The sequence below is a fragment of the Misgurnus anguillicaudatus genome, chromosome 7 (assembly GCF_027580225.2).
Source record: "Misgurnus anguillicaudatus chromosome 7, ASM2758022v2, whole genome shotgun sequence".
Classification (NCBI taxonomy): domain Eukaryota; kingdom Metazoa; phylum Chordata; class Actinopteri; order Cypriniformes; family Cobitidae; genus Misgurnus; species Misgurnus anguillicaudatus.
This window is the reverse complement of record NC_073343.2, coordinates 30,784,423-30,802,426: the sequence shown is the minus strand read 5'-3', so window position 1 is coordinate 30,802,426 and position 18,004 is coordinate 30,784,423. Positions and strand designations below refer to the sequence as shown.

The 18,004-nt window shown below is 39.5% G+C and overlaps 1 protein-coding gene across 1 annotated transcript in view; it reads right to left on the bottom strand.

Moving 5' to 3' along the window:
- The window catches only part of msrab (methionine sulfoxide reductase Ab), a 53,283-nt gene that overhangs the window by 26,655 nt on the left and 8,624 nt on the right, over positions 1-18,004 (bottom strand). Inside the window, 2 exon segments of the mRNA XM_055172831.2 lie at positions 12,416-12,535; positions 12,984-13,052. Of these exon segments, the coding sequence (XP_055028806.2) occupies positions 12,416-12,535; positions 12,984-13,052 (189 nt within the window).

Below are 18,004 nucleotides of genomic sequence, written 5' to 3'. Positions count from 1 at the left end.
GGATAAAAATGAGAACTATATTGTATGGCGGAAGAGCACTTCGACCTCTGGCGCAGTAATAGCGAGAAGGGAAGTAGTCAGGAGTGATGATGTTACTGCGCACCGAGGTCGAAGTGCTGCAAACTAAGTGCTTTTTCGTAATACAATATAGTTCTCATTTTTTATCCGTGTAAAAAAATTGCCACGTTTTGTGCCACCAGACTTACTCGTGTAACTACTCATGTAACAATCTTTAATTAGGGAAAACATGGAAGTGTTTAGTGGCTTCTAAATTCCGCTGATTCGTTACACCTGTTTGGATCCTAAGGAATGAATGGGGCTAGGCTAAATGCTAACACATTCACGACGCGCTGTACAAAGATTAAGTGCACGCATTTCAAAAAGATAGGTATGTATTAATTCATCTTCTTTAAGGTAAGAACATAGTAAAATATTGAAAAACGGTGGTGTTTTCCTTTAAGCCCTTGCAATATTTAAATAACATCTGAAAAAACAATGTTACAATTAGTGAATTTGATTTTTTACATTAAATCAATTTAAAAGTCAGTATGTTTGCATCATTACTTGTAGTCGAAGTCTGTGCATTTTACATATAAGACTTGTAGGAGCTCATATGCAAAAGCTTCTAAACGGCACCTCTATCAAAAATGAGAAAATTGTATCGAACGAATGTTCTCGACACATTTTATATGTTCATTAAATACTTTTGCTTCAAAACCGCATAATTCTGGCCTCAGGCCATTGAGAAATACACGTTTGTCGGCAGAATTAGATTTTTCAGCAAAGTCCTTTATGTGCACGGAAGAAGAACTGGATGAATGACGGCATGTATAATTGAGTTTTATACCCGGTTAGAGGAGGTTTATCAAATATATTAGGATAATAACTCATTCCACGCCAGCCATTTTTTAAAGGTTGCCCGGCAGCATTTTTTGTGATTTTCACAAACGTTTCACAAAATGGCTTTCAGGAAAATTTTCTTCTGAAAATATATAAACATACAAATATATCAAATGAAAGAACGGACCCTCTGCTTTCAAACAAACATTAAGAACCAAACAAACAAACAAAACAGGAAAAAAAGTTTCATACTATCTATATTTTTTTCTCTGCTTATAAACACTTAAATATAGCTATTTTTCTTTAAAAAAAAAATAAAATAAAAAAATAGCAAAAAGCTGAAAAAAAAATCATTTTTGTGAAGGAATTTTGTTAGAGATCAGATTCAGAACGATAATCAAAACATACACAGAGTTTAAAATTAGTAAATAATGTTTTGGCTTTAGTTTTTTTTCATAAATTGGGTATTCTAGTGGATAATCGTGGTATTGCAGATGAACATAATAATTTAAATTTTTTATGGAAATGTTTTCTCTTAATTGACGAGATAACTCGTCAATGGCAGGGGAAAGAGTTAACTGAAATTTTGAACCTTTAACCATAGCAAAGCGTGACTGGGGGCTTTTTTAGAAGTGGGTTGTGAAGCGAAAGACAGTCAAATTTGTTAAATACCAATGAAACGACCAATGAAGTCCCATTTTTGAAAATAAGGCATTTTATGCACCAGTTAATAAAACTTTTCATTCCCATTAAAGTGAAATTACTGAACATAAACATAAGTGCCTGATAAAAAGCTCATTTACAAGAAAACATGCTGGACGGACGCACTTAGAAGGTTTTCAATCTAAGCTCTTAATATGCTTTTATATAACTGCATTATTACACATTTAAAAAGCATATATCATACGACTGAAAAAAATCACTATATTCAAATATACACAAATTTGTGTGTGTGGAAAATCATCAAATACGTGTGTGTGGATGATGGTGACAAGCAAGCAATGATTAGTCTGCACACCCCTCAGGCTGTTTTATTTCTACTCTTCACCCCAAAAGCCCTTATATTTCAGGTAGTTTTCTTACTGACCTCTATAAGAATTTTCCTGGCTCAATTTAAGCTATGCTTTATACATAATATTCATATATGGCATGCAATATGACAGGAAAGGCTGCGATCTTGTATAGCTCAGTGGTAGAGAGTTGCGTTAACAGTGCAAAAGGTCATGGGTCCAAACACATTGTTGAGCAGAATCTCAGCTATGAGACTTAAAGAACTACATTTCCCAGAGTGCATCAGCAGCAGTAAATCAGCTGCTTGTCATGTGATTAGTCATTGTCACTGATTTGGAGCACCTGTTAAAACATGGAGTTCCTCAGTCATTCAGAGAAACAAACTTCAGAGAGAAGACACTCCAAATTCACTCGTAGGTTCAGTCCAAAGACGCCAATGGTTTGTGAAATGTTTATTTACTTTGTAGTGTACTGTTTTATTCCATGTAAAAGGTTTAAGTACTTGATTTATCATAAAATTCATGTAAAATGTTTAGTTAAAATATTTGATTAAAATGTTTCATTGAAATGTTTGAATGAAATGTTTAAATGAAATGTTTAATTAAAATGTTTAATTAGAATATTTAATTGAAATGTTTAGTTAAAAACTTTTACTTTTGTTCTCTGTTTAAAGGTTTACAAGCTAATTCACTGCTAATTCACTGCCTAATTCACTGGACAAATAATCAACTGACAAAGCCAAAAGAAAAATAAAAGTGATTAAGTGGAAATTTGAGTTGTCCTTGTGTCCTTTGGAAATTGAACAAGAGAGGATTTGACAGTTGTAAACCACGCGAAGCAGCCTGGCCCTGAGGATAAACGGCTTCAGATCCAGCAATAAGCTGTTGACGTAGAGGAAATCAAGATGGCAGAAGATGTCCTGGGGATGACGGTCCAGCAGCTCAAAAAGGAGAGGACCACTGCAAAAAGCAGCTTCACCAGACAAGCCAACTTCATTTCAAGAGAAGCAAGCAAAATGCTTCAAGTGGAGTTAAAGGAGGAATACACTAAGCTTTCAGATTGTTTCAGGAAGATGCTCGATGCCAATGATGACTACAGAATTGGACTGGAGGCAGACATTAAGACTGAAGATAAGGAAGCAGGTCTTAATGAACAGCAAGAAGCCGACATTGATAGATCTGTAAAGGAAGGTGAGACAAAGTTGGCGGAAATAAGAACCATTGTTCAAACAAACCTGTGGTCAAGGTATGGAGAGAGTGAACTTCTGGTGGCAATCTCGGAAGCAGAGAAAGGCAATGATGAAGCGGCTGATGTGCCTGTGGAAAGTGCCAATTTGGAGGGCTATGAAGTGCACCTCAGTCTCTTGGACAAGAGAATAAAAGAGGCCATCTCAGCAATGTCAACATGGGAGAGATGGATCCCTAAAGAGTTAAAGGATGAATTAGATGGAAGAGTCAAGGACATAAGAGCATCCTACTACAGGCTTGAGGTAAGGAGAGCTGAATTTGTCACTGCACGGACGATCAATGAGCAAAGCACAGGACCAGTACAACCCCAACTGGCAACATCCACTCCATTAGTAAGAATAAAGCCAACCTCTCTACCTATTTTCAATGGAAGCAAGAGAGAATATCACAGATGGAGGAAAGACTGGGAGAGCCTGCAAAAGCAGGGAGAGCCATCTGGATCAACTGAAGTTAAGAAAATTCAACTCTTGGAAAGTGTGGACGACAGAATCTCAAAAGACCTCAGACTTTCAACCTACACCACTGCCAAAGACATGTTCAGAGTCTTGGAGAACAGATATGGCAACAAGTCAACCATCACAGTGGAAATCCTTGAAGAGCTAGAGAAGATGCCACATGTGAAAGGGAACCAGCCAAGAAAGGTCATTGACCTCATACAGTCAGTGGAGAAGGCCCTAGCAGATCTTACAGAGTTAGGAAACTCTGGAGCCATAAATAACCCACTGGTAATAAAAACCATTGAAAGCAAGTTGCCTGACTTTATTAAACGAGACTGGGTGATGTTCATGGTTGAACCCAGGAACAACGTCACATCAGACAACCACTTTGCCATGCTTTTGAAGTTCTTGAAAAGTCAAGAAGAAATACTGGAGAGACTCGAACAGCTCAGAACTGTGGAGAAGGTGGAGAAATCAGATCGTTCAGACAAAAAGTATGACCGAAAAATCGCCTCAACAAAAACCACAAAGAAAGAAGAGTTTGATGAAGGATGTGGTGTCTGTGGTGAGAGAGGGCACAACAACAAAATCTTCTTCTGTAAAAAGTTCAAAAGACTTAAACTACCTGAAAAGAAAGCTGTATTGAGAAAGCTGGGAGCATGCAGAAAATGTCTTGGATGCCATGATGAAGATGGATACTGCAGAGACACATTCCTATGCAGAAATAAGGACTGTAAAAGGGAAGGTGGTGCCCCAGACCACCATTTTTTCCTCTGCCCAAAAGGAGAATTCAAAAGAGGGGAAGAGAGAAAGAGTGGAAAAGACGTCAAAGGTGAAAGCAAACTAACCGAGGAACAAGAGGAGATCTTGTCTGAACTTTCTCCAGAAATGGCAGATCGATGCAGAAAGGCTTTCACCAACACCAACAAAACTGCAGTGACACTTGATGCTTCAGGCCAGTCTGAGCTACTGCAGAGAAATGGGCTCTCTGAACTTCCAGTTATAATGATGTTGATGCAAGTCACTGCAAACGCAGGGCAGAAGCTTGGGACTTTAATTGACCTTGCTTCAGATACAAACTACATCACCCATAAGGCTGCTGAAAGACTAAGGTTACGACATGAGAAGATAACTTTAGTTGTGCATGGAGTTGGTGGTATGGCTATGGAAGTGAACACACAAAGGTATCTCCTCAAAGTCAGAGTCAAAACACCAAAAGGAACCGAGAGAGCTCATGAAATGGTCTGCTACGGCTTGGATGAAATCGCCAGAGTGCATCAAGTAATTGAACCTGAAAAATTGAGAAAATTCTTCCCAGAAGTCAAACTGAAAGAATTGGAAAGGCCAGAAGAGGTTGAACTTCTCATTAGCCACCGAGAGGGAAGACTCGCTCCACAGAGAGTAAAAATCATTGGAGACCTCGTCTTGTGGGAGGGACCATTGGGTAAGACAGTGGGTGGAGCACATCCCGACTTATTTGAAGAAGTGGAGGTAGCAGCATATGAGTCCAGAACACACTTTGCTCGCTCCATGAGGACAGCAGCTGTCAAATATCAAGAAATCAAAAGTCCAACAATTGATACAGCCCAGCCACAGCGAAAAGATGAAGCTCAGACCAAATTTACAGCTGTCAGTAACCGCAAGTTCCTAGAGTGGTGGCACTGGGATAGCATCGGAGCTGCATGTGAGCCAAGATGTGGAGGATGCCGTTGTGGAAACTGTCCACCTGGAGGAAAAGAAATGACCCTGGCAGAGGAGAGGGAACTGGAGATCATTAAAGGAGGTCTTACCTACAAGAAGGGGGATGCTCACACATCAGCGGCACATTGGGATGCAAAGTATCCTTGGACGGTAGATCCAGCCTCTCTCCCAAACAACAAAGGTGCAGTCCAAGCTTGTTTCTTAAAGATGGAAAAGCAACTAAGCAGAGAGCTAGACTGGAAAGTTGCATATACTAATCAGATACATGAAATGATTGAAAGAGGCGCAGCCATAAAACTCACCAACAAAATTATGGATGAATGGAACGGACCAGTGTGGTACGTAAGCCACCTGGTGGCACCAAACCCTCATTCAGTGACCACACCAATTCGTATTGTATGGAATAGTAGCCAGAAATACAAAGGCGTGAGTATGAATGATCTTCTTTTGAAGGGACCAGACGTTCTCAACCCTATCAGAGCTGTCTTGCTGAGGTTCAGAGAAGGGATGTATGCATCTCTAGGAGACATTAAAAAAATGTACAACTCTGTATGGCTGGAGGAGCGTGAGATGCATCTTCATAGGTTCCTCTGGAGGGACAGCCCAGATGAAGAGATAGGTGAATATGCAATTACCAGAGTCAATATTGGGGACAGACCTGCTGGTTGCATTGCTCAGTTGGCTATGAGGGAAACGGCACGCCTGCCCAACTTTCTTCACTTAGAAGATGAGCGCAGAGTCATTGAAGAGGACAGCTATGTAGATGACCTCTTAACCTCCCATAATGACCTAAATAAACTTGACAACATTACAGCAAATGTGGAAGAGATCTTGAAAGCTGGAGGTTTCTTCCTCAAACCATGGGTCCGGTCAGGGCAAAGTGGGAGGCAAGAAATGGAGACGGAGGAGGGTCTAACAGAAACACAAAGTAAAACTTTAATTCTTCCAAATCAAATGAGAGGTGAAGACAATAAAGCCTTGGGTATTGGCTACCAAATGGATGAAGACAAGCTCTACATGTTAACCTCAGTTAACTTTTCCAAAAGGAAAAAGAAGATGAGAGTTGGAAAAGATCTTCTTAAGGAGGAGGTAAGAACTGAGACACCTAAGCCACTGACTAGGAGGGCTCTCTTAAGCCAAGTGGCTGGACTGTACGACCCAATTGGCTTAGTCACACCTGCAAAACAGAAGGGAGCAATTCTTGTAAGAAAAGCATTCCAAGAGGGAGGGGGTGGAAAACTAACCCAAGAAACTTGGGACCAACCTCTCTCAGAAAGCCTCAGAGAAGAAGGCATACAGCTTTTTGAAGAATATGTGCAGCTTGGACAGGTAAAATTCCACAGGAGCCTCACACCAGCTGGCTGGGAAGGAAAACCTTGGGGCATCACATTCTCTGATGGAAGTGACAAATCCTATGGAGCTGTGATGTACTTAAGATGGGAGACAAGTCAAGGCACTGAAGTTCGATTTGTTGAGTCGAAAGCCAAGCTGACACCCCTGGATCAGAAGGGAGAAGCTGTAAAAGCTGAGATCTGTGGTGCTGTTTTCGCATCTAGGATCAGGAAGTATGTGGAAAAACATGCTCGAATTAAAATCGAGAGATGGTTCCATCTACTCGACAGTCAAACAGTCTTGGGAGCCATTCAAAGAGTCAGTTATGGGTACAAAACCTTCTTTGCAAATAGAGTGGGTGAAATCCAGAAGGCTGGACTAGTGCAAGACTGGTGGTGGATCCGTGGAGATCTAAACATAGCTGACATCATAACGAGAGGGGGCGCTCCTGAAGATTTGAGGGAGAATTCTACATGGCAAAATGGACCAGAGTTCCTGAAGTGGCCAGTGGAGAAGTGGCCTATAAAATCAGCAGGAGAGATTGCAGCTCATGCCAGGGAGAGTGTCAACAAGCTCCAGAGAAAGGCATTCACAGTTGCATTAACTAGAGCTCAAGCCAGAAGCAGTCAGAAAAATGAAGACCCACAAGGTAATCAGGAAAGTCCAAAGAGTAAAACTCAAGAGGGAATACCTGTGGTAAATCCAACTCCTCTTCTAAGTATGAAGCCCACTGGATGGGTTAAAAATCTCATCGAAGTAAGAAGATCCAGTAGTCTGTCCAAACTGGTGAGAGTCGTTGCCTGGGTTTGTTTTGCTGCCAAGCAGTGGCTGAAGAGGAAGTGTCGGGCCCCTAAACAATTAAAGTGGGAAGTTAGATCACCCAAGCAAGCTGTGCTGACTGTCAAAGAAAAAGAAGATGCACTCAAAGACATCTTTCTTGCAGCTCAAGAAGGTACAGTTTTTGCAGACACAACTCTAAGCAGACTGGCAGTATACAAAGATGTGAACTCCGGACTGCTAGTTTGCGGGGGCAGAATTCAGATGTTCAATGAAGATAAGACAGCAGTGCCTGTTTTACCATTTGAAGCATGGGTATCTACACTGTTGGCACAGGAATCCCACAAAGCAAACCACGAGGGAGTGGCAGGAACCCTTCTCCGGATGAGGAAGAAAGCCTGGGTAATAAAAGGCCGGAGACTTGCCAAGAAAGTGGTTGACAGCTGTGTGGTTTGCAGGAAAAACAAAGCAAAACACTGCCAACAAATCATGGCTGACTTGCCTCTAGAGCGAACAGGCCCGGCTGCACCTTTTGAATTCACCACTATGGACCTTTTTGGCCCTTATGAAGTGAAAGATGAGGTCAAGAAGAGAACTAGACTCAGAGTATGGGGAATAGTTTTCTGCTGCATGGCTTCTAGAGCCATCCATACTGAAGTGGTGAGTGACATGTCATCTGAAGGATTCTTGCTAGCCTATCAAAGGTTCACCTCACTGAGAGGACACCCCAAGAAACTCTGGTCAGACCCGGGCACTAACTTTGTGGGAGCCAGACCTGCACTGGAGAAGCTTTATAAATTCCTGAACCAACTTAACAAGTCTGAAATTGAAGACACAGCTGCCAAGCATGGTACAGAATGGTCATGGAAGATTCACCCTGCAGACTCTCCCCATAGAAATGGTGCAGCAGAGGCAGCTGTCAAAGTAGTAAAGCGGGCATTAAGCAACCTTGGTGGAGATGGTGTTTTCACATGGGGAGAATTTCAAACTTTTCTCTTCATGGCAGCCAACCTTGCAAATGAGAGACCCATCGATGCAAGAACTCAAAGCACAGAAGACTGTGTAGAGTACATCACCCCAAATTCTCTGCTTTTAGGACGTGCCAATCCAAAGGGAGACCCTGGGGATTTCCAATTTGATGACTACCCTTACAGAAGACTTAAACATATTCAAGCAGAAGTAAGCAATTTCTGGAAGAAGTGGAGCCAATTGGCTGGACCAAATCTATTCGTAAGGAACAAATGGCACACCAAAGAGCGAAATGTTGCAGTTGGAGATGTGGTTTGGCTGGCTGACCAAAACGCCTTGAGAGGACAATACAAGCTGGCTAGAGTGGTCGGTGTTAATGCTGACAGCAAAGGCATTGTAAGAGATGTGCTTGTGAGAACTTTTCCCAGCTATCCTGTTCACATCACAAAGGCGAAAGACAAAGAAGGTCCCATTAGAGCTAATAGTGAAAAAACCAAGAGGCTCCAAACCAAAATCCCAGCCACAATTCTCCACAGAGATGTCAGACGTCTTGTCATTCTAATTCCCATTGAAGAACAAGCAGAGGTATGAAAGAACTTGTGTGACCTCTGGTTTTGAAAAACCAGGAGCTCAAGTGGGAAGTGTTGAGCAGAATCTCAGCTATGAGACTTAAAGAACTACATTTCCCAGAGTGCATCAGCAGCAGTAAATCAGCTGCTTGTCATGTGATTAGTCATTGTCACTGATTTGGAGCACCTGTTAAAACATGGAGTTCCTCAGTCATTCAGAGAAACAAACTTCAGAGAGAAGACACTCCAAATTCACTCGTAGGTTCAGTCCAAAGACGCCAATGGTTTGTGAAATGTTTATTTACTTTGTAGTGTACTGTTTTATTCCATGTAAAAGGTTTAAGTACTTGATTTATCATAAAATTCATGTAAAATGTTTAGTTAAAATATTTGATTAAAATGTTTCATTGAAATGTTTGAATGAAATGTTTAAATGAAATGTTTAATTAAAATGTTTAATTAGAATATTTAATTGAAATGTTTAGTTAAAAACTTTTACTTTTGTTCTCTGTTTAAAGGTTTACAAGCTAATTCACTGCTAATTCACTGCCTAATTCACTGGACAAATAATCAACTGACAAAGCCAAAAGAAAAATAAAAGTGATTAAGTGGAAATTTGAGTTGTCCTTGTGTCCTTTGGAAATTGAACAAGAGAGGATTTGACACACATACTGATAAAAGTGTATACCTTGTAATGTACTGTAAGTGGCATTTTGTCTGGGGTTTTGTCTGACTATTAAACCTCTTCACACTTTCTCTTTATGACTGAAAGTGGGAGAAAAAGTGACAAAGCGCTGAAGCATGTAAATTTTGTGTCAGCTACACACAATAATAAATAATAAATAAATGATAAAGCCCCTTGGCTATCCAAAAAATGGATAACAGTAGCATAGATTATTTTGTAACTCAGTTGGTAGAGCATGGTGCTGGCAGCGCAAAAGATCAAGATTTCAATCCATAGCATAAACACATACTATACTAATAAAATGTATAGCTTGTCAAAATAAGAAGCATACAGTTACAAACATCTCTTCATGTACTATTTTGCACATGATTTCAAATGACATCATACAAAACAATTTTGTTGTTTTTTTCCACATTTAAGGGGGAACTTTTCATTACCGCAACGTGTCCATGACTTGATTTGGGTTCTTTGACATGGAAATATTTATAATAAAAAAATCTAAAAAATAAAAAGCTTCAGTGAATGTTATACTATAAACATTTACAGTAAAGAAACGTGGTATTTGGTGATCACTGGTAGAGACAATAATAAGGAATATAAATGTGTCTCATCCTCCGCAACAATTTTAACCCGTTAATTGGCGTTGTCCCGTGAGCAGGACACCTACGTTTATTTCAATCTTTTCTATGTAAATGTTAATCTATCACGACAAACTGTATATTGTTGGAAAGGTCTAAGAATGTAGTTTTCATATTTCAAAACCTTTTAGCAGTAATAATAATGCAGTAACTGTAATTTATTCATTTGTGACACAAGTATGCAGCAAACCTCAAAGCAAACCAGCACAAACCTCAATTTTTTGACAATTTTATGTATTAAAAATTATACTATATTGCATTTTTATTTATTGCAAATAAATGTAAACTGCTTTAAAAAAATATATTTTCACCTCCAGACACTTCCCTAAAAAACGTTGAAGTGTCTTCTTTAAAACCAAAAATTACCAAAATTAAAACCAAAATTAGGCTTCTAGACCAAAAAAAAAAAAATGCCAGAGTTATATTAATTTAAAGGTGTATATCACCTTTTCACCAACCCCCCACTCAAAAAGGGCTGCGCCAGTTAAAGGCGGAGTCCACGATGTTTGAAAAACGCGTTGGAAAAGGAGACGGGCCGACTACCAAAACACACTTATAGCCAATCAAATCAAATCAAATCAAATGCCGGGTTGCATATGTGTGGGGCGGGTCTATCAACAGAAGGTCCAGATTCTATTGGGGTAGGGGCGTGTTTGTTTAGGTGATTTCAAATATCAACATTGGCTTTCAAACATCATGGACTCCGCCTTTAAAGGGTTAAATCATTGTTTAAGCCCTCAAGGAACTAACATTTAAAAAAAATTGTTGGAAGGGACATAATTGACTGTGACACTGAAGATGGCTACCAGGTAAGCAGTTCTTATCTCTCCAGATAAAAGTTTACATTTTGTTTTTCATAGTACCTAGACAACTTTTTAGTTCTCATTACCGAAACATGAGTTTGAAATGCATATATTTAATGTAATATCATGTTCCGGTAATGATATTTTTTGATAATGACAATCTAAAAAATGTAAATAATTCTATAGGAAATATTTTTAAAATACTTTTAAAAATAATGGTTATAGTAAGTTCAGACCTTAATCTTATATGTGCAAAAAAAAAAATGGCTTAAATGGCTTTTTTTAAGAATTCTGATGCTGGACACCTTCTAAATCTGGATTTCGTACGAATCACCCATAAATGCAAGCAGGATTCTATAACACGGGATCAAAGTGGCTCAGTATGTACGCAAACTGCCTAAATAAGAAAGCTACATATAAACCCAGACACCCCATACAGTTTTAACAGTGAGTGGTCATCGTCACACCTCACACTGAAGTGCCAGCGTCTGTGTTTGTTGTGAGTCCAGCTCTCTGCAGAGCTACAGATCAGAAACTGCAACATCACAGCTGCATCCCTCCCTTCACATCATCTCGTTTGAACTGTCTGGCTACAAGTAGGTCACACAGAAGAAGGGGGAAGAGCTGCGGATCTAGGAGGCAGCAGTGCATTCTGGGTAGTTCACTGCAGATGAAGGGAATGTTTTGGTAAGGGGTGCAGCAAAGCATTAATATGGGAACAGCAAAGCTGTCGGAACAAATATTTACTCATATTTTACTACATATTAAAGCATATTTTGTTGATATGCAATATTTTATTGCATGTAATTATTTACACAATAATTATTGTATAAAAAAGACTTTTCTTTGCATTTTTACAAAAATTTGCATACAATTTGTTTATTCGGGGTAGCAGAGTATTGCGTGTGTTGTTTAACACTGGATTTCATTTAAAAGTCCCAACCGGGTCATGAATTGCATGCGGTAAGTAATACTTCTGTCTTATGTTGGAAAAGGTGCGTAAGTGCATATTATATAAACGACACGAACATGTTGTGAATCATAAGTTATCCAGTCAGTGTTGTATAAAGGGTTGACTCATGACTTGCTCCTCCCGCCGTTCGTAACTCCTCCTTCCGAATTTTTTCGTACGTTATTAGAAAGAATCGGTAAAGCTAATCTGTCTTTTACAAATCTGATAAAATTAAAGACTCTTTGGAGATATAAAGATATGTAGTACTTCTCTATTAACATCAGATAACAGTGTGTGTTATGGACGCTTTAATATGCATGTAAATAACGTCACCGCTTTTACAGATTTGCATTTTCACGGCAAAACTTGCCCTTTAAACCATAGATGGCCCTTTATGCATGTGCGTAGTTATGTATTGTATTAGGTATAATTATTATGTGTTTATGGAACTCACCTGAACACACCTCTTGATAGGTGGGGTTAGGTGTGAATCCACCTGCGTAGCCAACCTGTGTAGAGAACACACCAGGAACTTTCCAAAAGCGCCTCTCTGCTCCCCAAAAACAGCCCATACCTGAACAAAAAAGGGACATTAGATAATACTTCTATAACCATCCCAAAAGTCAAAAATGCAATGCATGTTCAAATTGTAAAGCAGCAGTGCATGCATTCTTTTTAAATGTGGCAATCCCACAATGCATTGTAACAAGCTCTGTAAAACATACTTTCAAGATGATGGGTCAGGAGATTATTATTTTATTATTACTAACATTTTTATTATTATTTAATCAAAATTTATAACTAAATATTGCTTATAATTGGTTTATAATTATTACTTTAACTTTCACCAAGAAGGTAGCTGTCTACACAGGAAGTAGGGCACGAAGGAAGCTTACAAGCTTTTGGAACAAAGCTAAATTGTTGCGACCCAGATCTCGAAATAAAATCATGATGCATCACTTTAAGAAACAATGCATTATTTTCACCCAAAGACGTCTGGGTATGATTTTCTTTACACTCACCAAACACGATCATCTCCATGCCATCAGGAAAAGGCTCTACTGTGGGGTTCCCATTGGCGGCGTGCATTGCTGGAGATAAGGTGACACAAACACATCAATATAATTTTTGCGATTATCAACAGGGGCGGCGCTGTTCCAGGTGGTGGGACTTTCAGACTTTGGTTCTGTGTTGAGGATTAGTGCAGATTTGCCTGGTATGCTCAGGCTAAGCTGAATCACTGCTGCTGTTTCTGCAGTGGGAGACACTTAGCAGATTATACCGCTGACCCTCCCTGCACCCAACACGAACCTCTAAACCAGGCAGAGAAGGTCACAAACCATGAGCGATCAGGAAAACACACCATCAGCTTTCTAAACGGCCTGCGGGATGAACTGAAGTGGGTTAGGCCACATGAAGAAATGTGGTGGGCAAACAAAATGTTTGGACGGATGGGGCCAAGTGTGCCATACTGAAATGAGAACAGTAGAGAGGAAGAGAAAAAAGGCACAGATGTGCTGAGGATTAGAGCTAAGACGACTGAAGTGATTTAGCAGTTAAATCTCCAGGCAGCAAAGGATAGTGGTTTACACGCAGCATACTAATATTAGCATACGGATGAAGAAATGTGTCATGGCGTCACACACAAATGTACACAAGAGTGCATTTAGGCCAACACGCACCCCTCTCCCTTTAAATTTCCACTGAATTTAAAGACTATTTGACCTGAATAATGAAAAATCTATTGACTGCAAAAGCTTTGTATCAGTGTTACAACCTGGATAGCGAGGAAAAAGAAGCCATCCATGGCCAAAAATGGCCGCAAGCTGTCACTGGGGCATGCAGTACCCTTTGAAAAGGTCCTAATGTGTACAATTTATGGACATAAGAAGAGTTTGGTTCCAAAATGCAATAAATCCATTTTGACTAATTTGGGTAAAAATGTGTTTTCTATACCAAGAAAGTGACAAGATGAAAACCAATATTTTACATTGTTACAAACTTTCACAAAGCATCTTTAGGTTATAATAACATTAAAAATTAAAATCCATAATTTGATTTTCAAAGATTTATTATAAAAAGATTTATTATTTTTCAAAATGCTATAAATCTATGGAGTCAATATATAAATGTGCATTTATCTTTGCCATGTTATATTCATTTAGTTGACTAGTGGTATACACTGATTAAAAAATAAACCTGGCATTAATTAAAACACTTACTTTGTCATATTAAGAACACTGTCATTGCTGCTGTCATCCTTGGGACGTCGTCACTAAACTTTTTTGACAGCGATCAGCTGTAAAATGTTTTGGTCCTGGTCGATTTTCGTTGACTTTGAGAAAAATAATGGAAAGTTTTTTCATAAGATCTCCTGGGATCAATGTGTTAGCATGACAGAAGCTTGATGCTGTCGTGTGAGAACAAGCAACAGCCAACATTTTTCCGTTGCCGAGTGCCCAAGTGGGTTACGTTTCTTCCCCATAACAGAAAACCACCACAGGCTTATCAATGCCATCAAAAGTATTATTTTGTTTTTGTTTGTTTGTTGATCAGGAAGTAGAAAGTAGATGAGGAAAACTAGGATTCCGTGTGTATTCAACGCGCCACCATTATTGTTTACAATGCAATGGAATGGTGCGCTGTGATTGGTTGAGCGGATTTATTGCATTCTGCAGAGAAGGAGGACTGCCGTTTATCGTGTTTTTGGAAAAAAAGAAGAAAAGATGACAGAATAACACAGCAGATATTGGATTTTGCGTAAAATTAAGAATTTACTTTTTAATACTGACCTGATACAATACTGATTTTGGTGGTATTTTTTTTAAAATGCCGTTTATCGCATTTTGGAACCAAACTCTTCATATATGGATACATTTGGTACCTTTGAGGTATTGATATGAACTCTTTAGTGTACTTTTTGAAAGGGTACTACCACTCCAGTGACAGCTATGGACAATTTTTTTGTGGCAGTGTAGTAAATAGCTTTGTTGTAAACCCCTAACCCCAAGTTTTAAAGTTTGTTTGTACTAAAGATATGAATGCTATGTGAAACCAGGTGTCATGAGAAGAGTTTTACTGTTTGTTACTTGTCTGAAAAGGTAAGACATAATATTTATGTCTATTATTTTAGATTTTTTTGCAATCAACAGATGATTTTATCAATACCCGTGTTCATTGCACTGCCAACTAGGCTTGCCGCGATGGTCGGTGAAACGGTGATAACCGGTGCTTCAGCCTCTCACCGGTTAGATCACTTGCCCACCCCGACCCGTCTTTCACCGTCGTTTTGATATTTTCGTGTAATTAAATCATTTAGTTTCGTTAGAGAGAGCAAACACTTACAACTGAATGTGTCTGTTGACTGAATTTAGCGGGCTGAACGCGCGTCACGTCACAGAGCAGCCGGTGTCAGGTTTCATAATTCATTTATTCCTGTCAGAGTGTGCGAGGCAAGCTGACTGACCAGGCGAAGGCAGAAGCCGCGTGCTTACTCGTTGTTGTCATAATATACATATATGATGTTTAATATAACCAAGATCGTTTTGTTCTTGTGTTTTTCATCAAGAAAAATAATAAACCCATCATTCAAGCAGCGCTTTATGGAGAAGTAGCCGGTTGCTCTGCTTGGGACTGACAAGTTCTGTGAGAATTACCTGCATACATTGACCCAAGCACTTAAGTAAACCAGCTGTTGCACTCGCATTGCACGCAAATTCATACGTGATTTAACGCAGCGTACGCAAGCACTGCATTTAAACAGTTGCGTAATTCAAAAGTGAAAGTAAAATGTGCGCGTCTGCATGTGCATTTATAAGCCCCTCCCACCCGGTGAAACCGGGATCACCGGGTTTGTGACGCGCCGATTAACCGGTGAGAAAATTCTGTCACCGCGGCAACCCTACTGCCAACGCAATTTTCAACCAACTGTACAATAGGAACACCAGATAATACGCAAGAAATAATGGACGACGGGCCATTGAATTATTCGAAAATAATGCACACCCAAAGTGGTAATGCGGCATGGCGCGAAGTGGAGTATGCATTATTTGCAAATATTTTAAGGACCGGAGTCAATTATTCACCACGGTTACCACAGACATTGCTAAGACATTGCATAATAATGCATAGCCATGGAACATTTCTCAACCAAAATAAAACATTCAACAGCCTGGTGGTATAACCAGGGTTCCCACTCTATGCCAAATGTCAAATTTCCTGACATTTCACTGACTGTAAAGCTAAAGTTTCAGGACCTGTCGGAGATGTCGTGAGCCTGAAAATGTAGTGTTCACTGTAAGTTTATAAAAAATGTATCTTAAATGCATGAAATTAATAAACTGTGTCAATAAATGGCTGTTTAGATTGTAATCTCACTTGAAATCAGTGGAGGCTTGGACCCGAAAATCGCTTTCCTTAAAGGGACATTCCACTTCCCTTAAAAATACGCTCATTCTCCAGCTCCTTTAGAGTTAAACATTTGATTCTTACTGTTTTGGAATCCATTCAGCTGATCTCCGGGTCTGGCGGTAGTGCTTTTAGCATAGCTTAGCACAATCCATTGAATCTGATTAGACCATTAGCATCGTGCTAAAAAATAACCAAAGGTCTCGATATTTTTCCTATTTAAAACTTGAGTCTTTTGTAGTTACATCGTGTACTAACTAAGACCGACGGAAAATTAAAAGTTGCTATTTTCTTGGCAGATATGGCTAGGAACTATACTCTCAATCTTGCGTAATAATCAGTGACTTTGCTGATGTAACATGGCTGCAGCAGGCGTGGTGATATTACGCACTGCCCGAAAATAGTCCCCTTGGTTACTTTCAATAGCAGGGGACTATTCTCGGGCAGTGCGTAATATCACTACGGATTGGATTGTGCTAAGCTATGCTAAAACTGCTATAGCAGCAGACCCGGAGATCAGCTGAATGGACTCCAAAACGGCAAGAACCAAATGCCCAACTCCAGGGGAGCTGGAAAACAAGGATACCTTCAAAAAAAGTGGAACGTCCCTTTAAATCACAATGGATTACATTTTGATAAAAAAAATTTAACTTAATTTTAGAGCGACAAACAAAATTTCTGAAATTCCATAACTTGGACAAAAAAATTAAAAATTCCCTGATTTCCAATGTCTGGAATAGCCTTTTAAAATTCCATGATATTCCAGAAATTCCATGAGTGGGAGAAACCATATATAACAGACAATAAATCAGGTAACAAATACAGATTTAGACTGAAAGAGGGGCTTAAACGATAGCCAGGTACAAAAATGTCAAGAAGACTCAATTTTGGGCTCTTTTTGTCTTTTATGTTCATTTAAATTTTAACTTTGCAAAACCAACAAACTAACTAAGAGATGACAACAAATTAATGTCATAAAATTGTTGAAGAACAGCAGCTTGCTTTATCACTTTGACAACCAAATCTTCTTTTTCTCATTGAGGTAAAGATTTAGGTGTTTGTACACACACACACACACACACACACCTCTGCAGTCATACCCATGCCAGCTCTCACTATGTTCAAACAGACCACCTGGCACTGACCTGCCAGCCAAGTGTACAATTATGCCATTTCTAATTTCTGCCAGGCAGGATCTGCGAAGAAGAGAAAAACATTTTCTAAATAAAGAAAGTGAGAAATGGAGAAGAAATGTATTTAGGAGTGAGCGATGAAGACAGGAATGGGCAGAGGAATAAAATCGAGAGATGTGCAACAGATTAGAACGAGCTGTAATATGGAGGTACGCGTTTTGTCTTTCATTCCTCCGTGCCTTTTTGGCAGCGGGCAAACGTGCAGTCGCCGCATCCAGAGAGGAGTGAAAAACCATAAAAGTGCCGGCCAAAAACACGCCAACACAACCATCATCCACAAAAGCTCTGGCGCTGTAAACCTAGTGTTTTCTACCTCACCATCACTCGCCAACCTCCTCCCTTCATTTTCATATAATGCCATTCTCATAACTATCTCTCTCTCGCACACTCACCGACCTCAGCAGTGGGTATTTCTCCTGAGGAGCTCTGGCAAAGGTCCAGGT